The sequence below is a fragment of the Parus major genome, chromosome 5 (genome assembly GCF_001522545.3).
Source record: "Parus major isolate Abel chromosome 5, Parus_major1.1, whole genome shotgun sequence".
In the NCBI taxonomy this organism is placed as follows: domain Eukaryota; kingdom Metazoa; phylum Chordata; class Aves; order Passeriformes; family Paridae; genus Parus; species Parus major.
Window position 1 is genome coordinate 51,347,151 of NC_031774.1, and position 24,278 is coordinate 51,371,428.

Genomic DNA, 24,278 nt, shown 5'->3' on the forward strand with positions numbered 1-24,278 from the left:
CCTGCAGGCAGAGTAGAACAGAGGCTGCTTGCCCAGGACCATGAACTTGCCTGAGGGTGCACATACTGTATCTGGGCACATGATAATGTCCTTCCTGCTCTCCAGCAATAAAGCTGGGTAGAATTTTTTTAATTACAAGTAAACCTAAGACATATTCTGGCATGAGCAGTGATTTGTTTTCAGGAAATGAATGAACATTTGGGCAGAAGCAACTGCAGTAGCTTGTAACTAAGTCTTATCCTTGCAAAGCAGACAGCGTGTAGAGAACTGCCAGATCCATTTATAAGCTGGGAATTAGTTCCCTACTTTATTCAAGATGGAGCTGTGCTTTTTAATTCTTATCTGTCTTCTAAAACATGAGGTATGGGGAAAATACTGAAACTGAGCAGGATTGTTTTTCAGAAGTTTTTTTATTAACATAGTGGGTTTAACTGTTAAAATACAGATAAACCTCATCACTGAAAACTAGTGTAGTTATGTCCCCGTAGACTTCTTCTATGTACGTGCTTCATATGGTATCAGTCAAAATGAAACAGTTGAGAAAATATGCAATAACTTTAAAAGAATTTTTTCCTTTAGCCATAAAAATACAAAACCAGTGGGGAAAGAAACGCAATACCCAACATCAGGGGAACAACAGCAGCTACTCACATCCGTGTTGGCAGAGTATGTCCCTGCCACAAATCATAGTCCAGCAGCACACAAGGAATATGTGTGGGTTTTCTTTTTTCAGCTTCTTCTTTACTATTAGGGCAGTCATCTAGAAGCTTGAACTGCCCACACCACACTCTATTCCATATGGAAAAAAAATTCTTCTAGTAAGAAACAGTATACTAATAACTTACCTGGAACGAACTTAAGACCTCTACTGTAGATACAGCTTTTAATAAAAATATTTTTCCTACAACATTAAAAAAATAATTAAAAGTGAGCAGAACACAGATCATCTCAGTATGGAACTTTAGGAACTATATTTGCCAGTTCATAGTTTAAATTTGGTATATTTTAACTATAAAGCAGGTGGAAAAACTCAAGTTTGCGTATTCATCCAACAGCCAGAGAAGTGTAAGTTGTCTACAGAGGTCTAACAGCAAAGAACTTGTTAGGAAATAAATATTCTTGAGGTACTGTATGTGCCAAACTGAGTAAGATCCACCTGAAAGCGTAAAAAAAAATGGAAGAAAAGTCCAATGTGGTTCTTCACTTTGAATTTGCAATTTTACAACAAAAATGATCTCTTGAACATGAAATTGCCATTCTCATTATAACAGTCTGACAGCCCCAGATACAGAGAATGTGATAATACACAAGATGTTATTCTGGCAGCCTTTTCTCTCCTGGTTAAAACTTACAAAAATTCTGACTTCATATTTTTCCTGGTATATGAATAATCACCTACCTGATATATTACTTAGGGAAGCAAACAGTGACAGTAACACTTCTGAAATCAGAGAGGTACCTTGTGAGAATATAGTTTAATGGAATTTTCTATTTTTTAGTCAAAAGACTTAAACTTCAGCATCTGTGGTTTGAGGCTTCCAGAAACAGATTACAGGAAGCAACCAATACAATTAATGTATCTCCATCAGAAATATAGTTTTGATAATCTGAGCTTTGACCTCCTGTATAGTGCTAGGTAAGAGATCTGAGTCAGAACAATCCATCAAATGTAGGTAGTAGGATTTGTCTTTGTTTTTGGTAAGAAATAAACAGTGGAGAGTAAGCTCCCATGGATCCAGTTAGTTACCTATTTTTAGACCATCAATTTTAATGCTACTCATTATGCTCAACTCCAGATAGATCAGCACTAAGCAACTCACCATCTTCCTCTCTGGAAAAAGCACTGGATAAGCTGATGGGACCTTTTGCTTAGTGTTCCAAAGGTAAGAACTTGGAGGTTACTGTTGCATGGCATTTCCTGTCTATAGACCTGCAGTCCTTAATTTCATTTTCTAAGTATAGCATCACACCTTTCACATATCTATGTCTGTTTGTCTATAAAAAACCCCTATGTTATGTATTCAGACAAATACTGTATTGCCTTGTTGAAGTTCTGAGTTCTATCAGTAAGAGCTGCTAACATGAAAGCATACAGACGTGGGGAGATGATTAACTGAAATAGAACAGGAAAACTCAGCCAGTCACTATGGTTTTGCATACCTTCACTGCAATTTGAGATAGTATGTTCAGGAGAACACTCTTTGTTTGGAACTGAAGGAAAGCAGCATCCATGCAGCAGGAGGTTCAATAAAATGAAAAGGAGCAGTTAGCTGTACCAATGTGTTCTGCTGTTTCCCTTTGTTACAGTGTTCTCACTCTACTGGTATAAAGCACTTCCTCCACTAAAACTTGAGTCATGTATTTGTTCAGTCCTACTAAGAGAAATCTCTTCCTTTGGCACACCTAGTGCAAGTAACAGCAGTAGAGGTTTCCCTGCAGAGCCTTGTTCAAGTGTTTTAGTCTTACTCTATAAAAATTCTTGCCAGGGCTGAGATATTTTTCCATTCTTGCTGTTGAGATTCTGAAAGTTTGCTAGGAAGAAATGACATAAATTGAGCATGTAAATTGTGCACTGTACATGATGCAGGTGCATGATACTTGGATAGTCAAATTCGAATCAGTATCAAATACTCCCACAATCTGCACCACAATTACCTTGTGAATATTTTCACATTTTCAAGAATCTTCTTACAAATGTCACGTTGATCCTCAGTACAGTATGTGATAATAATACCATCTTCTAAACATGAAGACAAACATAAGTTAGACAAGTGTTTTTTAAGCAGTAGATGTCAAAGGATTCATAAAGAATTTGAGTCTCGTAAGTTTCTCTGCACGGAAAAGCTACAGTGTGGAATTTGGGCACGCTCAAAGTTGTCCAAAATGTCCAAAGTTGACCTGAACAAGGATTAGGAACTGTGATAAACAGAGTGTATTTATAACAGGAACTATTCCAGTCACAACAGAACCCTACAAGTGTTGAGATGCCTCTTACAAAAACAATCTGCCAATCAACAAACCACAGCAAAGTGTCCACTTAATGGAAGACCTCAAAGTGAGTGAGAAAAATAATTTTCACAAATGCACATTCTGTGGAATCTCAGAAGGAGAGACGAGAACATAGCAGGTATAATTTTTACTCTTACAAGATCTTTATGTTAACATGTATTTTATTGCATTGTGCATCTTAATTGGTTAGAATAAATAGTCTGGATCTAGAGCACAGATCTCAAATTGATGCCTAAGGGTTGGCTAAGTGACTTGGATGTGATGTGCCTCTCCCCAGTGCCCGATTTTCCATAGTGCCTCCTTACAGCAGTACCTCTCACACAAAATTCCCTTTCCGTCCTGCTGATGGCTGGGTTTTCCAACAGCAGCACCGGAGCCCAGTGTTTGGTTATGGAAAAAAAATTAAGATCACTTCCCAATTATAAGCAGAGTAACTTTTACAACTATTAAAACCTCCAAAAAAGTTATTTGCCAAACCTGTCCTGCCTGCACACTTGGTAGGCAGAACATTTTTAACCCCCTGCCAAGTATGACTTGCACAGACTTTTGTTTACTAAATAACAAAATTGTTCTATAGCACATCACCAAATTTAAGTATTGCAAATTAATTAATGCACATTTTTCGATTGCAGGAATTTTAAAATCAATAATATCAATTTGGAATAAAGACTCTTTCCTAGTAAGATAAAGATGTTCCTATTTATCAATAAGACATATTCTGTTAAAATTTTACTGATGGTCTGCTTGCCAGATTTCTGAAGCTTGATGAACTATGTGCTTTTACTGCTCTTTTAAGCAACTGGCTGTAATATCAGTCCCTGTTAAGACTTTCAATTAATGTTAAGATCTTATTTAATGTTAATCCTTGAAGCAAACTATTTTTTAGTTGCAAACTAAGTTTTACTTTCTTTTGAATAAGCTAAAAAGTTGGTTTAGCTTTGAGTTAGATTATAGTTACATAAAAATACTCAGCAGTCACAGAAACTGCATCAAAATCAAGTATCTCATATTGATTGCACAATTTGCACAATCTCAGTAAAACCTAAGGTGGAAATTACTGAATACAGGAGGGGAATAATTTCCAAAGCTAACTGAAAAAATAAACCAAAAAACCAAACCCTTAAGTCTAAAAAATAATACAGCAGTTAGCTGTCATCTGTAATACAATTTGAAAACTTAAATTCTGTAGATAACATTCCATTCCTAATACTTGAGCTCAAAAGAATCCTTTCATGTTATTTTTAACCAACCTCCTCCTCCACCAGATTCTAAAGAACAAGTACTTAGGAAGTTCAATGCAGAACACTCTCTGTGCTCTGCCAGAACAATGCTTTAATTAAATATTGACCCCCTTCAGGAACAGAATATCAAAATGGTAGGAAAGCAGCCCTCAAAACTTGTGGGGTTTTCCTACAAATTGTCAGAGCAAGGTAAAATCAAGCACTGCTGCTCTTGTTAGATCTCTAACAGAAGCATGACTGGGTCTCTCTAACTGCATAGCCAGCCTTTTCCTCACTTCTATTCCTTCTGTAGCAGGCAAATGGAAATGTTTCAGGGAAGACTCAAGTGCCTTCTGTTTCTCAGACTGTTGAAGAAACAACAGAAGTTTCAAATGTGCTTTAGTGGGAAAGTGAGAGTCTACACCTCAATATTTGATCCAATAAATCTGACAGACTGGAACACAGGGGTTCCACCATCTTCCTTAGGTCCCCAGAAAATGGAATGCAATGTAGGAGTAGGACAGGAAATCAATTTGGCTGCTCCAGAGAAATTTAATTTTGGTAATTCTCGCAGTGGATGCCCATGTTGTTGATTTGGTTTTTCTCCTGGACTTTCCTAAGAGAATGTTTTTAAAATACATCAAGATTCAATTTCTTTCTGAGAACATCTCAAGGAATACAATTAGAAGAGAAAACCCAAATAATCAGAAATTAAAAAACCCTCAGCCAATTACAACTTCACTTCATTCCTTTTTAAAAATTACTTGCCTTACTTGATGTTTCTTGAAATCTTGCCTAAAGGAACTTCTTAGAAAACCTAGACTGATGAACCCCAGAACTAAATTTGTGTGAAAAGTGGCTTCTCCTGTAGGAGAGTTAATGCTTTCAAAGCTGAATGCACAGCAGAAAATAATTTATAATTGTTCTTTGCTAGTTTGTGGAGGTTTTTGAGGGTTTTTTTTTTTTTTGAGAAAAACCTGTATTTGAAAGTTTTCTATGTGGTACTAACTTCCACCTCACTTTGTTGATACAGCAAGTGAATACACAGAGTATTTTTCACATGGCTGATACGTAAACTGAGTTTTACCTTGCCAGAATTTTTAATCAGATATTATTTTTTATTTCATGTCAAATACACATTTAGAATTTTCCTTGATATCATCTATATACAAGATAATTAAGTTTTTAAAAACTACATATATTTTTATTTGCTCAAATTGTAGACTGAAGCCTTGAAAAGACAAAAGCATAATTTCTGTCTCTGCTACACTTCATCTGGAAAACTTCTTAACTCATGGCAGACATCAAAAACAGGATGATGATATTTAAAAACAAAGGTGGAGCTGACCCTTTAAGTAACAGCAACTCTAACAAGAGTCTACCAAGGGGATTATGATGTATCAGAGCTTCTAATTCTAACTCATGTATGTCAGGGATTTGGGAGGAGGGGGAACTGCATCAGACCAAATAAAGATCTGTGTTCAGGCAGACAGAATAAACCCAAGTAATCAGCTTAAGCTAAAACATTTGTTTCTAGCTAACAAGCTTAGTGCTACAAATTACTTTCTCTAAATAGGCTGACAATTCTTCCACTTAAATACTACCTGTCTTGGACTTGCCTTTGAAATTTACCACAAATACCGAGGTATTTGCCCTGACGTATTTTCTACTAGTCTTAATTTTTTGTACATGGTTAAAGCTCATGTATTGGCTGTCTTAAAAAGGTTGGGGCAAAAAGAGTAATAGAGACAAGCATCAGTAGTGTTTCAGGTAAGGTTTGGACTCAATGCAAAGAACTGTGTTGGCTGAATTATGTTCACAGTTGACAAGACAAGGACTAGCACTGGAAACTAATTTCACGCCACTTGAAACATAAGACACAATATTCTCCTCACCTTTTGACTTTAGTCTTCAAAATGGAAGTGATCTGAAGTCACTTGCCAGAGTTCTTGAAAATTGATGGGGAGCAGTTCTCTCACAGGGGTCATATTTTATCATTGCATACAGGAAATAGAAACCTTTGAAAGGCACTTTGTGCACAAGAAAAGACTTTCCTTTTCCTTTTCCTTTCTTTAAAGGGAGGATTCAAAACTCAAAATTCTTTGACCTTGTTAAGCAAGCTGAGAAAAACATTTAGTTATGCATATTCAGAGAGGATTTCAGTTTACTAAAAAGAAAGCATTCACTTGATATAGGTAATCATTCATTAGGGAAAAGTAGGCAGTACTTGAAAAAAAAACCATTACTTTCCTAAAAATTATGTTCCTGGCCTTAAAGATACTATGGAATTAAAAGGCCAAATAAAATCAAGATAGGCTCAAATATCCTTTGCTCTGCCTGTAAGGCTCATGAATGGGTGAATGTCTCTGGGTAGGGATAGAAGACACCGTCTTGAGTCAGCACAGATTTAGGTTTTTGTGGTGGTTCCCTGAGCAGAAATTGCACATAGCTGTACAGCTCTATTGTGGATATTGAAACAGTGAGATTAGTAACTATGGGAGTGCATACTTACTGCTTGAACTTTTGGAGTTTTGTTACCAGAAATGCCTATCACTTCATGGATTTTTGAAATGTGGTCCAGCTCATTAGATCCAAGAAAAGAGGCTGGAAACTGCAAGGTAAGAAATGTTATTAGTAATAGAGAAGGCACAGTTTAACTGTCACTTTTGATTAAAAAAACCCTTTTATGAGGAAGAGAACATGTTAGAATTATTCATTTGTGCACAGTTTAATACCTTTCAACAACTGGAGGATAATGTGAGCAGCAGAGCAACACAGCTGCTGGTTTGGATTGAAGGAGTAGCTTGGGTTATTAAAGAGAAATCTGTAGCTGCCCTCCTCTGCTGGTTTGGGGCAAAATATGTAAAGAGATCATCCCTTGTGGTGAAGGGCAATGGACCTGGGATTGTGTTTGCTTCTAGTAAAGTGGAACATCCTAGAAGACCATGTGTTCTTCTCATTTTAAGACAAGAATCGAGCAGTCCCTCTTGTTGTGCATGCACACATAGAAATATATTTATAACACTCCATTCCTAACAAACAGGTTCTTTAAAAGCAGCAACACTGGAAAGATGATAATTTGAACTACATTCCTGAGCTTGATCCTCACTTGCAGAGTCCTTGAAAACACTGTTATCATATTAAAGCAATTTGACTTTAGTCAGGTCCACTAACATTTATTTTCTGCACTTGTTGCTTTTTTCCTTGGGCTTATAAATTAAGAAACACTTCAGTAGCACATGACTCTTGAAAGCAAAACACTCATCCCCTTTGTAGATGTGAGAAACTTCTTTTTAACTGTTTGCAAATTCAGTGAAACAGCTGGCTGCACACTGCTCTGAGTGTCTTCAGAAAGCTTAGAGTAGAGGAAGGAGAGAAAAGATCTGATTCACATTGTGCAGCTGCATCAAGACATGCAGCTGGGACTAGCTTCTGTGTGAACTGAAAACGTGCTGTCGTCAAATGTAAAACTGTAACTAAGTCGAAAGCAACTGCAACCACTGAAAAGTGCAATCCAGGAATCAGGATTTATAGGGAACAGAAAGGGAAACAAGATTTGAAAGATCAGCAAGGCCGAGTAAAAGACTAAAAGTTCTTATACAACGTGCTGTAAAGCATAAAGGCTTATGCAACCATTCAATAGCAACAACTGTAGGAGGCACTGAAAAAAAAAAAACCTGTCCATAATTGCTTTTAGTTTGGCAAGACTGTATCTCTTTAAATTTATTATATTCCAATAAACATCTCTCCTTTCTCTGAACACACCTATAAGGTCTCTGAAAATGTTCAGTGGTTGCAGAGTGAAGTTTTTTACATTAAGCTGAAACTACAAGGAAATATCTTCAAGGTTTGGGTGTTTTCCCTAAGAAAACTTAAGTTTGCAGTATGTAATTGTCTTACAAAGCTACAAAGCCCAGCTGATTCAAGCTGAAATTAAAAACCTAAGCATTCTTAAAGCTTTTGGTCCCAATTTACTTTGCAAGAGTACTGCCACACTTGGGATTTTTCTTTTAACATTTTCTGGCTAGAGAAGTAGAAATGTTTCTACAAGTTAGCAGGCAAAGCATAATGGTTGTCATTTAATGTGATGGTGATGGCAGCAGCTGCACTTGCCATGTGGAGGAGGAAAAAAAGCAAAGCAAATGTTATCAGTCCTGGTTGCATATCAGAGACAGCAGTGTGGGAGGAGAATAACGAACTGCTGCTGTTGCTAGGGCACAAAGATATTGAAGAAATACTCATGGTGGCTATTTTTCCTTTTTTCTTGAAGACCAGTGACAAATTTTTTGAGTTATAGTTTCATCATCACCAAAAATGTTAATTTGTGTTTTCCTGAAATCTTCCTTCATCAGAACCTGATTTCAAAGTATAACAGCACACAAGATCTTAAGGGCACAGGGGTCTTGGACACCCTGGACTATAAATCAAAGTTGTAAGTCAGAGGGAGTGTATTCTCTGATCTCCTCTGTTTTTGCAGAATGTATTAGTAAGTCCAAAAAAAGTGAGAAATATTTTACCATTAAGTGCATTAACAAGACTAAGGATAGTTTGTGATGCTCATGAGAGGAAATGAGCCATACTCTACACAGAGATAAAGCAGACAAAATAGATTTTTACTAAATACGAAGCCATTGGGGCAAAAATGTTCAAAAATGTTTCTTTGTAAATCACTTTTATTTGTACTGTGTTCTCTTGAACTGCTTAACTACTAACCTGCCACAGGGTGAAGAGAGTGCTGGACAAGACAGACTTACTGCCTCATGAACCCTGCAGACTAAGCACAGAAGCTTCTTCTACAAATCTTTGGAAATGAAGATCATATTACCCAAATCACATGCTCCTAATTTGAGTTATTTACCTTTGATTATCTTGATTAATGATAAGCAAAACCCTCCACTGAACACAGTACCCTGTGATTTCATAGAAAACACAGCCAGGACTCCACATGCCAATTTTGTAACTCTAGAGCCCATTTGTAAGCAAACATTCAGGTGCTCAGAACCAGCGTGGGGAAGTACTGTATGCCTGCTGAGAATAGATACTCCTACAAGATCCAAAATCTCTTAACTTCAGGGTGTTCAGCTGCAAAAATAAATAAAGTGTTTCCACAAATTACAAGCAGTAAAATATTCAAGCAATGACTCTAAAATAGTCGTTGTAAAAGAAATCACAGATTACTTTAAGAAGAAACTTTCCAAAATCAAGGGCAGAAATATCACAGCAGTAAAGCTGCATTAAAATAGTAAGTAGCTCCAGGCATGAAGATACCTGTGTCCATAGCATGTAATGCAAATACTGTTCTGTACATCATGAAAAGAAAGGTCTAAGAGCATAGGGACTATCACAGGAGAAAAGGCTGCTAAATAGGACATCTAGATTAAGTTATTAGAGTTCTTCTGTTTAGCAGTGATATAATAGGTGTATTTGTCTTCTCCTGTACACTTCTATGACTCAAAAGAAAAATTTATCTTCAGAAAATAAAATTTCATAAACTGAATTTAAAAATCCTTGCTTTTCAAACATTAGCAAAATAACTTTCCAGAACTGTCAGGAGAGATAGTTACAATTAAATCTTCTGAAGCCACTATCTTCTGCTCTCTTTTGTATGTGTAACTTCCACTAAATGTAGGAATTGAATGTAGAAAGAAAGAGCTGCAAAACTGAACCCTATTTCCTGTATCTAGATTAACACAGAAGGGGAAATATATATTAAAAGAGGCTAAAGAGCAGGTTTTTAGGTTGGGGGAACACATGCAGGGTGTAAGGTGTCTCAGCCATTTCAGGTTTTAGCAAGTAGAAAGATTGTTCATTTCCTTAGATCAGGAATACAATAACTGTCTATGTATTTCTTAAGAAAATGTACTTTTATTCATGAAGAAATATTCATTACCTTCTCAGTGTAAAGAGAAAATTACTTATATACTTCGCTTCTAGTTAAATATCCTCACACAGAATTAATTTCCTTTATTATTATGTTTTCTTGTTGCTCATCTCTCTGAAATATCACATTTCTGTACTAATACAAACACAGCAAAAAGATAAACATTACCAGTGCTTCCAGTTATTTGTAAAAAAAAAATACTTAAAGAAATCAGCACTTCTTTCAAACTTACCAACAGAATAGTAAAAAATTAAATTTTGCCATCATGGTGAGACAACAGCTACAGATATGGGAATGGGGAATGGGCAAGTCCAGAAGGAGAGGCCAGGCTTTCTGCATCTGCTGTCACCAGGGCTACCAGAGGGTTGCAAGGGCCATCCCCTCGCAGGAGGGCTTCCTGCAGCAGGTACTAGAGCTCCTTTGGGGTGCTGGCAGCAGCTCTGCTTCTGCTCTCCCAGGGCTCTGCTGCAAGCAAAGATGTATCTGGGCCATGGCCTTTTCTCTCCCTGCAGCAGTCAGCTGCTGCCCCAGACAATTCTGTTTCTGCCTAGAAAAGACCCTGAAATAAATGTATGCTACATTTGTTGTAAAACTGTTGCTGAACCAGGTCTTATACCTATGTACGCAATCTAGAGACTTCCATATCTGGTACATGCTGTTCCTGATTTTTTTTTTTCAGGCAATGACTTTCTCCTTCCTAGAATAAAATTTCAAGTTGTGTGAGTCCTTTTTAGTAAAGAACAAATAAAATACAAATACCATAGTCTTCAGCTTCCAGAGGTGCACTGATATCACCTTTTTCAATTATACTACTTCTGTCATTTACAGCTAGCTTTGTAATTCATTTTCCACTCAAATTCTGACATAATTTATATTTCAACCAGAACAGCTCAGCTAACAATCGTCAACTCAATACTCTGTAAGATGCCTTACATGCATGTATTACTTGCAGTATCTATTTCCCCAAGTTCTATCAGCACTGCAGTATTTCATTTCTAAGTATCTCATTTCCTCTCTACTCAAGGTAATTGTCCTTCAGGTTGAAGATTTGTATCAATCACCTCAAGTTACCTCAATGGGTAAAGGACTGTGATTCACATCTGAATTGCAAATTCAAGGCTAACCTATGTAGTTTAGCTTGCTGTTGCTGTTAGGCAATAATTACAGTTATAAAATTTATCTGTTTTTCAGAGCCATTCAGTAACTGCTCAGCTTTTTTCTTTTATAGGCTCCAAAGGTCTTTTAATCTTGCTGTAATGCCTTTATGTAACGCTGCAATGCCATCAACGGAGGCAGAAATGATCACATTTTTGAAAAACAAAGCAGGTACTGATCTGCATGATGACAGTAGTATGAGTAATTGGCTGGGGAGGAGGAGGGAGATTATCAGGACAGTAACTCATTGAGGCCAGAGCCCCAGCAGCCAGCGAGACTTGTGTTCCCAGCTGATTACAGTGCTCCTCCAGGCAGCCACATAATCCACTGAGCAGGATTAGATCACAAAGCACTTGGAACAGAGTACCATTTACATCGGGAATTGTAGTAGTAGTGCCTCTACAGAGATAAATGGTGCTTTCAACATCAGGACTTCTGTCATTTATAGTGAAAAAGATTATAAAATGCAGCTATTCAAATCAATTTAGATTATTATTTGTATTTAAGGAATCAAACCTTCATAAAAAGAAGTCATGCTCAACTGCTTTTCATTACATGTCACTAGAAAAATCTGGAGCAGATGCTCTTCTACTTCCAGGTTTATCATTGGAAAGACCTTATTTGGCAGTAATGGTGCAGTGAATCCTAAGGCAGTGGCACTTGACTTGGCACTTCCATCATTTCTCTTGAGAGATCCTCCACACCTCTCTCTCAGCCACTTTTTTCATTGCTTTAAATGACCAAACTGCTGTTGATTAAACAAAGGGCAAGACTGTTTTTCAGTTATTAAATGCTTCCTCTATAAATTAACAGCTAGACAATTACGACTTCTTGTAAAGACAAATAGGCCTGATTGAAGTGACATGGATGTCTTGTTTTTTTAAGAAAAAACCCCAAAGGATCAGCTTTCCACATTAGTAGCATTACAGTGAACTGTCCTCCTAATTACAGAAGTGTCTCCATACTCCTTGTCAAATTAAAAATTCATTTTCAGTCCACTTCAGTTCACTTTCCTATTATATTCTAAGATTACACAAGCTCCACCCCATGTGCCACCACCTTATACAACATTAAAAATAAGGCACTGTATCATGGTAAACACAGCCCAAACTCAAAATTCAGACCATAAAGAAGAATCAGCAATTTACAGAAGTTCATGTAATTAACAGATTAATGTTCAGAGAAATCCCTAACTGCATTTCAGCTTACTCTTGAACACAGATTTCATTTTGAACTGATTCACCATGCCATAGAAAAAGAGTTTACTACAACTAAGTGGTGAAAAAAATCATCTTCTGGAAAACTTTGAAAGAACTTGCATTCTTAAATAATAAAAAAAAAAATCAGAACATAGTGAAATGATGGTTCTCATTTCCATCTGAATACCATGCTAAATATAGCAAACCCAAAATGTCTTATTAAAACTAGTACACATTAATGTCTACTTCAGCAATCAGCAAATAACTCAATTTTAATCTCACATTCTTATCTAGGTCAAAAACAGAGTTACTCCTTTTGTTAGAGATCTGAATAGTCAGTGTCACCAATGTCATGTTCAGAAGCAAGTCTTTATTGTACTACACTGAATGACAGTTGCATGTTCAGTTATTTAAATTAAACTCACAACTGTGAAGACATTACAAATTCTTAATTATTCATTTTTAAAAATCCTCTTTTACTTATGAATTGTAAGCCCCTTCATTTGCTGTATCCAGTTCCTTTACTGTTTATGTAAGATCTGGTTTTAAATCAGCTTTTGTTCTCAACTGTTTTTGGTAGGAACTCTTCCTTGACCTTTATGGTCTCTGACCTGCTTCAACAAACAGCTCCAGAATTTTTAAATATAGGAGGGATGAGAGAACAACGTTATTTTATAAAGAAATTTAGTGAAAGGCTTTTTTACTAGGTATAAAAACTAAAAATCCTTATTCATTGATTCAATAGTTTTGAAACAAATGGGAATAATTTTCTTATTACCTCACTGTAGCCCTGACCCGACAAAGAATGTTTATTTTTTGTTACATAAAGCAATTATTTCGTGTTTTGCAGTCAAGGTTTTCTGACTCTGGAATAGATGGCTATGGACTTGACTCATGGGAAACCTGCATGCACCTATGTCTTAACAATTGGGTATATTCCACTGGCAAGAACTAAAGGGTAAAGCAGTACACCACCAAATTCCCTATGAGTTTTATAATCATAGGGAATTTGAGTGAACAAATAAGTGAAAAATTATTAATTCAACTTTGTGATCTACACAAGGAGAGTTTGTGTTTCTTAAGTAGATGCTACATACCTTTTATCAGCTCTTAAATATTCATGGCCATAAATTCACATACCAGTGAAAGGGAGCCAGGATTTTCATCACTGCAGAAACAAATAAGGAGACATTAAACTAGAAATAAAACTTACATATTTATTTGTACATAGCATAGGAAAACAGTACTTAGTTTAACCAGTATTAAAATGGACATGTTCATTTTTAATTGATACTGTCTCATGGAAGTTTTTAAACATCTGAGGTATCATAGTTTTAGTTTATGCTATCCAAAGTGCCCACTACATAAGTTAACTGATTTATTCCTTGAAGCTTTTCAAAGGCATGTTTCTGGGCATATCACATTGTTCAGAATCAAGAAATTTCCAGTAAATTAACTGATACAAGCTTACAATAAAAGAGAGGCAAGCCATTACACAATATGTGAAAATAGTTTTTATTTAAATCTCCAGTACTGTTCTATTGCATGGAAATGAGTACCTGGCTGGAATCACTGTTTTGCTGACAACAGCAATTTAAAGTATAATCATGATGTAATACATCTGACACTTTACTTTCCATTTCACTGCCCTGCAGAGGCAGACATCTTTAGGTCTTTGATTTTTCTTGTAAGATAATTGCATTACAGTCCATCTTCCCTGTTGTGTTAACCCAGCCGGTAAAAGCTTGAGGGTACAATCTGCAGTTCAGCTTGCAGACAGACTGCAGGAGCTCGGCAAGCTGGCTGGCCAGCTGGATTACACTGAGTTAACACCACAGCAGCTGAGGTTGAGAATTCCAGAAAGCCAAGCTGCTGACACGATTAGTGGCTTCCCATATATTTGTAGAAAACAGGCTTGGCAATAGCAGTGTAGTACCCAAGCCTTGTACAGAGAAATAAGACAGCCTGAAGGGCAAGCAAAAATATTTCAGAGCAGTCAACAAGTTTTTTGTCAAGTATTTGAATAATGAAGGATATGTCTGCTGTTGCACAGTGATGAAATGTACCATGCAGTAATGGAGTAAATGCTGTCATAAAACGTGATCACTCTGAGACAGAACATGTTCCCAGAAGACGCTGAAGTGCTTAATGAGGCAAGGAACCCAGCTTTATCACTGACACCTCTTTCCAAAAGCATAGCTCAGCTACTGCCTAATTCTGAGATCTAAACTTCAACTACTGCACAGAGGTGTCTATACAGTTGCCTATGAAATAATACTGCCAAATAGTTGGCCTTGATCCCTAGTTCAAACTAAGTGAAGCCAAGATCCTTAAGTACCAGAGGCTATTTCAGCAGATAAGCACTGAGGGTGCCTAAGCAGAGAACTGAGCCATGGTGTACAGTTAAAGCCAGTTAATTGGATATGGGACACGGGTTGAAGTCCCCAGCAAATCTTACATATTATGAGATGGAATTGAACTATGTTTAGCATATATTTAGTTTTTAATTTTAATACTAATGTTGAAGTATTTTTGGTCTGTTGGAAAAGAAACAAAGAATGCAAGAGCTATATCAGGCTTTCTTAAGAAAGGCAGATGTAGACTTCAGATTTTGAGAAACCTGTTGGTTTTTTCTTTCTGTTGAAATAAAAAGCTGATTAAGAATCTACAAGATGTCTCTACACTCAAAGGTTACTGGATATTGTTCAAATACTGGAATAAAGAAAGAAATCAATGCCCCATGCATACAAAACAACTTTATGTAAACATAAAGATAGTAGGATGTAGACTCAGCTGCCTTAGTGCTTGTATTTATCTCAGATTATTCACTTGTTCTGCACCAAAGTTGAAACTTGAAGCCAGGGACTGTATTATTGTTATTTTTCCCCTGCCATGAGGCTGTCAGAACTTTAGTCTGTCACTGAACTTTCAAATGCAGGGCCCGATAAATTGTTTGCTTGCTGTTTCTTTATGGAGAAAATCAGTAATTAATAAATAGCTTTATTCCTTCTTACAGCTTGTAAGTAGCTGGGCTTACCCTAAGAAGAAAAGTAGTAATGTGTTGTGCTTCAGATGCCAGATACCATGCCAAGGAGCTACCCAGCAGGAATTTAGTGATGCATAAGAGTATGGATGATACTGTTTACTCTGTGCTGCTGTAGCATACATTCCAAACATTGCTCAGTGGGATGCTATTGCCAAATTTAACATTTAAAATTAAGTTTTGATGGAAACATCTTACATGAAAAATAGACACTATTAAATTATTGTGTATATTATTTCATTGGCCTCCTAGGCTTTAATAAACAAAAAAACCCATGCTACAGAAACTCTGCAAAGGAAACAGGAAACAAAGAGCTTTGCACGCTATTGAATGGATCAGAGCAGGACATACGTCTTTTCCCAGTCAGACTTACAGCTAAACACCAAAACAATATTCTCCACTTTGAAATGAGGAGAAATACCTTATATGGGGAGGTTCTGTTTAAAATAATGTTATAATCTGTTGTTAAAAGAGTTCACATCATCAAAAGAATTTGTCAGTCAATTTATCAAAGGGTTAAAGGCTTAAAAGATGTTTTAGATGAAAAGATGAAAGAGAGTCTGCTTGTTGAGCCTTACCACTGAGTTGTATACATCTGCTCTTGATACAGTTAAGCAGATAGTTTAAATACTGTTTTGATCATAAATTGGAAAATTCTGTCAGTTGTAGGTAGTGTATAAATGGACCAACAGATCTCTAACTATATAACACAGAATCAGAAGCCACATTACTTGAAGATACTTCTCTTTTTTTAACTGATATTCTTTGAAGCTCTGAGTTACATTTTGAAATCTCACCTAAGAGCAAAATGCCCCATTTCACTTCGTATGTACAAATGAGTCATTCCCAGTGATTTCATTAGGAACTTGATATATTTAACTGAGAATACAAATTCAGGAACCCAAGAGGCACTGGTTGGCACTTATATACTTGGAGGACAATGTCAAAGCTATGTCTATTTAGTCGTCTCCTCTATTTTCCTAACTGATAAAAAGCACCTATTTTGTGACCATATAACGTCTGGATGATGAATGTAAATATAAAGGCAAATATAAAGGAGAACTAATGCTATACATTGACTAAGGACAAATGCACTGGTTTTAATCTTCATTAAAACAGTACTTAAATAGACTGAAAAAAGTATTACCTAGGGAGAGGACTGACACATTTCCTCCAATTATTATTTACAGCTAAAAGAAAAACAGCAGAAGTGTATTCAGTGCATTTGGCGAGACAGAAATCAACTATTTAGTCCTCATTCATCTTGTTTCACCCTCGACCCAGTGGCCAGGCACCATTTAATACAGTGGGTGACATCAATTAGAGTACTCAAGGAAATAACCCCCCAGTGCCAAACAGGAAGGCAGCTCCCCTTTCTGTACCACATGCAAACCTTTTTAATTCATGTGTACTTAAAAAGCTTCACTTAGTCTTAATTTTGTGTTCTCTCACTGAATTTAAACATGATTTTCTGTAGAATTCCATGATTAATTATGCATACCTTTCAAAACATTGCTTCATGTGCTTACTTGCATAGTACTTTCCTTCCCTAAGACTCAGTTTCTCCAGAACATCAGAAAATGTTCCCTCTCCTTACTTTAGCAACTGGTATTTTAAAAACAAAAATATACTGTTTCAGTACATTTGAAATTGTTATGAAGACTGTTTATCAATCCTTACTTGACTTGTTAAATGCTGAATAATGGAAAACTTTCAAATAAAAGAGGCATTTTGTTAATATGCAAGTTGAGAGAAAATAAAATTTTAAACAACAAATGAAGTTTTGCTGCCCAGATTACAGAAATATATATTCTAGAACGCAGAATACAGTAATTAGACAATAAACTACCACCTCCTTGCTCAGAGACAGGATGCCTCTTCACACAGCCCTTCCTACCTTTTTTATGCTGCAGAAAATGAGTAACTCATATATGAATTTATTCTTTGCTTCTTTCACAAAAAAAAAAAAAACAAAACAAAACAAAAAAACCCAAAAAACCCCCAAAAAACTCCCTTTATTTACAATGTACTGAAAACAAAATTACATTGGGAAGAAAGTGTATCATGGAATCATTGTTCCAACATGGGGGTTATTTGTCAGGTTTGTTTGTGGAGATATTGCTTGTTTCTTTTTTTAAATTTTGTTTTAAGCAAAGCAGTTTTTGATTTTAAAGGTTTATTCCCATACTAAATTCAGCTATCAGATTTGAATTGGGCCAAAAGTAATGTTTGGCTTTGCTAATGAAGTGCATCAAATACAAGCATGTGAAAAATCAGTCAATTCTAATTCTGCAGAACTTTCAGGGATGAAGCAGATAAGGGTTATCAAACAAAGTTTTATTTATATTAATTTTCAGGTCTTCTAATTTCCATCAGAACTGACTTTTTTCTTTCCTCTTTTATTCTCCTTCAGCTTTGTGATTAACTGTTCCTTAACAATCCCAGTGCCTAGTTCCCTTCACCCACCTCATCCTCCTATTTCCTTTTATTTTTAGCACCTACAGATTCTATCCTTGATAATTTTTTCAGTAATTTCACCTGAGCAAAATCCAATTCTGGTTAGCTTTATGCTGCTGTAGCTTTTGACATGGTCTTATTATTCAAGCAAGATGCAAACCCAGTCATTTTGAGGGAGGCAGGGCAGAAAACCTCTTTTATCATATTCAGCCCTTTATGGGTGTCAGAATAACTGGGAGTCTCAAACTATGTGATAACAGTAAATTCAGTGTAGCTACCTGTTATTAGTCACTGTGACAAAAGTCCCTAAGGCAGGGACTTGGCCTGTGACAATCAGCACTTTGTAAGGCACCTTCCCTGCCTGGTGTGAGGACTCCTTCTAAGGTCACTTCTCAAGCAGTTTCTTTGCTACTGCCTTGTTTTGGAAGATAAGAGAATTTACTAGCAGACATGGGGGCTATTTCATGCCAGTTGCTCTTTGTGCCCAAGAAGATTTCCAGATATGTTTAATTTACAAGTATAAACACAGCCTTACAGTGGAGAAAGCCTGCCAAGAAATTTGGCAGAGGGAAAAGCTACTTAGGCAGGGACATTCTAATGCTATCTTCCAACTGACAATCAATGTGTGTTGTCTTATTCTCTTTTCATCTCCCCAGCTTTCATACTTGTTTCTGTTTAAAAAAAAATCCCAAACAACAAAAAAGTGCTTTCTTTCCTTGTGAGACAGATGCTTGTATTTTAATTTGCAGAAACCTTCCTCTTGCAACCTGTCTTTCTTCAATACAGTAGCAGCACTTACATGAGAATTGGCAGGTGATCTCATTTTTATCATCTGCTGCTTCTGTTTTCTGATCATTATTGATCATGCTGCATCATAAACTAACTAATTAGGCCATCTAAATTTGAAAAATTGGAAATAGCACAGTAATTTAAAATAAATCACACCTATCTAATACACTCAATATAGACAATTCATATAGAGCTATTTTAAAAGTAGAAACTGAATTTGAAAATCATTGTGGGTAAAGGAGGCAATCTCTAACAAAGACTCCAAAATGGGGAGGAGACCACAGGACTGTTAAATCGCTTTGTCTGTTATTTGATAACTGGGCAGTTAGTGCTTCAAGCAAGCTGCTCCTCAGCCTTCGCTAGTTGAGACAGAGGAAATAATGTCTTGTCAAGAAAAATCACCATGTTCTCTATCCCCACCTTAGGTTTTAATTTCCTGTCTAAATTGCTAAATATAAGATGGAGACTGTAAATTCAGACTACTTAAATACTACTCTCACAGAATTCAGTGTAAATGGAGTTTTTTGGTAGCAACTGATACCCTCCAACCAGTCAGAAACACACTGGCTATGTTATATGTTCCTGTAATGTCAGAGCCAGCCCTGGGGGCAAAATATACCCAAGACACAAAAAAAGTTGGCTATTTGCTGATTTACTCTTTTATTCTAATAAATGGCTATCCTGTCTTTTTTTTTTTTTTTTTTTCTTAAATACAAGTAATTGATCTCTGGCATTAAAAAAAATTTCAAAATCATATGATCTGAAAATAAGATCTTAATATCTATGGCATACCAGCCATAGTGTTAATGAATCAAAGTACTCAGGCAGAGAAATTCAGGGAATACATTACTGTACAAATTTATTGAAAGTATCTTCAGGTATTTAAAAAAGTGAGATAGTGTATGTTCATACTATTTGGTTATGTTTATGTATTTTTTTCTATAAATGTATTTTACACATACAAGAGAAGCACAGATGACAGTGGAGAGCTCAAAACAACTTGAGTTAAATTCTAAATTACAGAATTCTAATACTGTACAAACACTTAATCCTTTACACATTTTAAAGTATTCTTACAGCACTGAAGATCTATTCCATATAAGCCTGTAAAGTTTGTTATTGTAATTCTTTTACAACAGAGTGCTCTGTAGACAAAATAAATACCCCACACATAACCAACAACTGAAGCTTTAACCTGACACTTATGAGATCCATCCAGTGACAAGAATGAAGCAAAAGCCTGAATAATTTCAACTGACTGAATAAAAACAAGAATCAGGAATGAAAATTGCATTATTTGAAAAGTCTCTGATGAATAAAGTCAATGTGTAAACTCTGAACAAAACAGGTCACTAATATAAGAGGGATTTTCTCCTAGGGACAAAATTAAAACAATCACATGACAAGTTAGTTATTGTTTAATCAGCAGCTGAAAGAAAATCAGGCATTGTAAGAATAACAGCATATAAGTTTTTACAGAATAAGAAGATATAAAATCTAGATTTCAGGTGTACTAACAAATTTTAATTTTGCATTCACAAGCTGAGATTTCTGGAGATTCTTAAAAAACCACTTCAGCACCATCCTAATCATGTGATCACATCATGAGAGTGACCAGGCAACAGAAAGAACCCAGCAAAACAAAAGACTTCAAACACACGCTGAACAAAAAACAGGTTAAAGTCTGTCAGCTTTAAGCTATGAAAATTTGTGTAGCTACAAAAAAAAACTTACTACCAGTTAGATTATCTGAATTTGTTGTAGTCAAAGATGAAGACTGAAAGAAAGGTTAAAATTTTTATGAGCATTTTAAGACTGAAAACTTCGAGGATAAATTAAAGGAAGTGCTCTAATTACACTTGTATAGAACATTGAAGAATAAAAGAGACTTGATCACTGGGTAGAGTTCTTTCGTGCATCTGTAACAATAGATGTTATCTAACCTCTCCCCTCCCTCCCCTCTGCTTCAGCACACACAGACGTTCAAGCTTAGAATGGTTAGTGGAAATGGAAATAAAGGCTGGGAAGAAAAAGTTGTAGCAATATGAACTCATCCAACACCCCAAAAAAGTGGCCATGAATAATTCAAAAGAGTAAGATTTAATGTGCAAGAGGCTAAAGAAACCAGGAAATAAGGAATAATCTAAATATAAATTATAAGCAAGTGATGGAACTCGAAGACAACACCCAATTATTGTAACTCTATAGAGAGTGTGTAAATTTAATAACAATTTAGAATAAAGAATCCAATACAAAATGACACAAAAGACAGCACTACAGTAGTCAAAATAGGGTATTATAGAAATCTGAAGCAGACACTTTGTTACAAAGATGCCAAGATACTGAGGAAGAAAAAGCTATGATGTTTAAGTATGACATTAATGCACGTGGGAAGAGAGAAATAACCAAAGAAATTAAGGAAGAAGCAAGAAGTTGAGCTTCAAGGCCACGGTACGTAATTATTGCACTCAGCCAGATGTGCAGGGTGTGACACGGGATGATGTGAAGGATGCTACGCAATGAATGGCAAGGCGTGCCGAACCACGAAAATTTAGCAATTCCTGAGGAAGTACTTGCTGACACCAGCAGCCAGGGTGATGCCCCGCAGGAGCCGAGAGAAAGACCTGTTCGCCCCCTTTTGCGGAGGCCTGAGACGCAGAGACCAGCGCTGGCATGCGAGACCCAGGAGCTGCTCACGGGCTGCAGGGATGGCGTTTCCAGGGACTACAGAAGCACCTACGGCGCCCTCAGCGCGGCTACTCCCTAAAACCACAGCCCCTTCGGTGACCGTCAGCCTCCCTGGAGGCTCCGGGCCCGCACCACCCCTCAGAAAGGACCCGAGGCCTTCCCCCGTACCCCCTTACTGTGCCTCCCGCGCCTTCTCGCAGGTGCCGAGGTTGGCGGATGAGCGGCCGGGCCCGACCCGGCCCCGCTCCCGGCGCTCCCCTCAGGCCGCCATGTTGTGTTCCAGTCGCCCCGGCAACCGCGCAAGCGCCGGCCCCGCGCCGCGGCCCACTGCGCACGGCACGGCCGGGGGGCGCATGCGCACTGTGCACGGGGTGCGAGCGAGCCTAGATGCGAGACCAGGTGCAGGAGAATTGTGGATGTCGCACCCTCGGTAATCTTTTTTTAAGGAAAAGGAAAGACAATCCCAAGGTGAACGGGAAGTCTGAACGAGAGGCATCAGGACTGAAGTCAGGAGAATGGAGCAGTAACTGGGCAAAACGTAATTTCGGCAGTGCGAGATCGCAACCCATTGGCCACCTGCCCAAAACGGACCCCAGACTCAGTTGGAAAAAAGAACTGCGCCTGCGGACTAATTAGCATGAGCAGCGAGATGCTACTAGCTAATAGTAGTTTGAATACTAATTAATAGAAAAGTTACGTAGTTGGTAACCAAGGAATGCTGATGCCTCTGTTTGTCAAAAGGTATAGCAAGTGTAAAGTTTTGATGATCGCTGAGCTAGAGTGGGTTACCATCCAGCTCCCTGCGATCCGCAGACTAGAATAAAGCCCAGAAATCACCTCGAGGTGGCAATCGGCGCTGCGCACCCGGTAGCGAGCCCACGTTCGGGAAAACATCACGGTCCCGACTCCCCGGAGATGACGGGGCTGAGCCGCCCGTGGGTGAGGGGCTAAGGAGAGGATCCCTCGGGACAAGAGATGTGCTCCACAAATCCAGCGGCGGGCCCTGTCTGCTCTCAAGTCTCCCGTGGGCGCAGCAGCGCCCCGGCGGGCTCAGATTCATCCCCGGTGATGGCCTGATCCCTGGCGGATCCTGCGCGCTACTGCGGGATGGGGGGAGCTTCCGAACCGCCAGCCCCGCAGAGAGAAGAGCGCGGAAAGAGACCAAGGGGAGGTTCTCCTCACCGAGCTGTCTCCAAAATTCTGCATTTTGGAGAGCTGTATCATCCCCCCTATCCCTGCCCCCCGGTGTTTGCCTCTCGGTAAACGGACATCCTGTGCTTTAACGTAGCAGAAAAGTTGTCTTTTCTACGCAGCGTATGTAGTGAAAATCAAAATACTAGGAAAAGGTGACTTGTTTGTCCGTGCAAACCAAGATCCTAGTAGTGCGTTAAACAGAATAATAGATGCTTTTAAAGAATGTTCAAATATTTTAATTAAAAGAAACCGGAATCATATCCTAGTAAACTTCAAGAAGTATTACCCTATTGATTAGAGGCGAAGTTGTTCCCCGTCCCGCGTTATGGTTCCCTACCAAGCACTCTATCTCTCTATAGGCAGGGAACAGTTTTTCGATTTGCTTTTTGGTATTGCTGAGGAATTTAGCGTGTGTTTCCATATGCACGGGCCCACCTGCAGCGCTCCCGAGGACAAGAAGGTTCCTCGCCCAGTCTGTCGCCCTCACTCCTCCGGTGAAAGGGTGGAACATTTACACCGGTCTGTCCTTATTTATCCCAGATGCAAATAAACAATCAGCTGGCCGGTTAGCTCAGTTGGTTAGAGCGTGGTGCTAATAACGCCAAGGTCGCGGGTTCGATCCCCGTACGGGCCACGAAATTTCGCCTTTTTCCTTCTCTCTCATTCCCCTCTTTTTTTTTTCGTTTCTCAAATTTGTCCCAGCGATTCCCACCCACTTCACGCGGTTCTGCTGAGACGCGGTGCGGCCTCTTCACAAGGGCCCGGCCGCAGGGCGGGGTGTGTGCTTGTCTGTCTGTCTGTGCGGAGCTCGAGGACCCAGGACGGATGCAGCCCGGACCGAGCTTCATTGCGCTCCTACGGCTCATGGAGCCCGGCCGGCCCAGTAAGAGCGCAGACTTCTGTTTCTGCCCGAGCGGCTGCAACGTGTTCGGGTGACCCCTTCGGGCTCTTTCCTGCCGTGTGGGTTTGCCCTTCCCGCGGTCCCCCGCCCGAAACCCCACCGCTTGAGAGCGAGTGGCGGAGCACACACATGAATAGGTCACGTTGGAGGAGACCGCAACTCGTCCGACGTCCCTGCTAAAGCTGACTTGTCCTACGGCACACGGCACAGGATTGCGTCCAGAACTTTCTGAGATATCTCCAGCTGAGGGAGACTGCACAATCTCTCTGAGCAACCTGTTCCAGTGCTCGGTAACCTGCACAGTTAAGTTCCTCCTCCGCATGTTCAAGTGGAACTTTCTGTTCATCACTTTCTGGCACTTGTCTCATATCCTAGAGGTTTGCATCTCCGAGAAGAGCATGAATCTATTCTCTTGGCAGAAACCCCTTTGTTTATATACAGACATGAGTTGTCTCTCCTGAAGGCTGGAAAGGCGCGACTGCTCATCCTTTCCTCGTAAGACAGACGCTCTAGTCCCGCAACCATCCCCCACTGCCCTCCACTGTCCCCGCTCTAGGAACTCCTTGGCCCTCTTGTACTGAGACTTGGTACAGACTCAGCCTGAACAGCGGGGAAACCCAACTCACGGTAACTCCGCCCGCGGGTCCCACCTCCAACCCCACCCGGGGCCAGGAGCTCCGGGCGCACCTCCGCCGGTTTTTGCCCGCGCGAGCCGCCGTCGGCGCCGGGCGGCCCCGCCCCG

At 38.7% G+C, this 24,278-nt stretch overlaps 1 protein-coding gene and 1 non-coding gene across 2 annotated transcripts; one reads left to right on the top strand and one right to left on the bottom strand.

The window, feature by feature from the left end:
* Nucleotides 1-391: 391 nt before the first annotated feature.
* Nucleotides 392-19,552, bottom strand: MOK (MOK protein kinase). Its single transcript, XM_033515234.1, is given in 14 exon segments — nt 392-4,626; nt 4,629-4,845; nt 5,834-5,944; nt 6,781-6,824; nt 6,827-6,840; nt 9,139-9,311; nt 10,180-10,240; nt 10,727-10,782; nt 10,785-10,807; nt 13,562-13,632; nt 15,213-15,229; nt 15,231-15,315; nt 17,009-17,099; nt 19,546-19,552. Coding segments are annotated over 14 exon segments (1,167 nt in total). The 3' UTR covers nt 392-4,429.
* Nucleotides 19,553-23,195: 3,643 nt separating this feature from the next.
* On the top strand, nt 23,196-23,269 carry TRNAI-AAU. The gene has a single exon. It is a non-coding gene; the product is annotated as a tRNA-Ile (tRNA).
* Nucleotides 23,270-24,278: the final 1,009 nt, after the last annotated feature.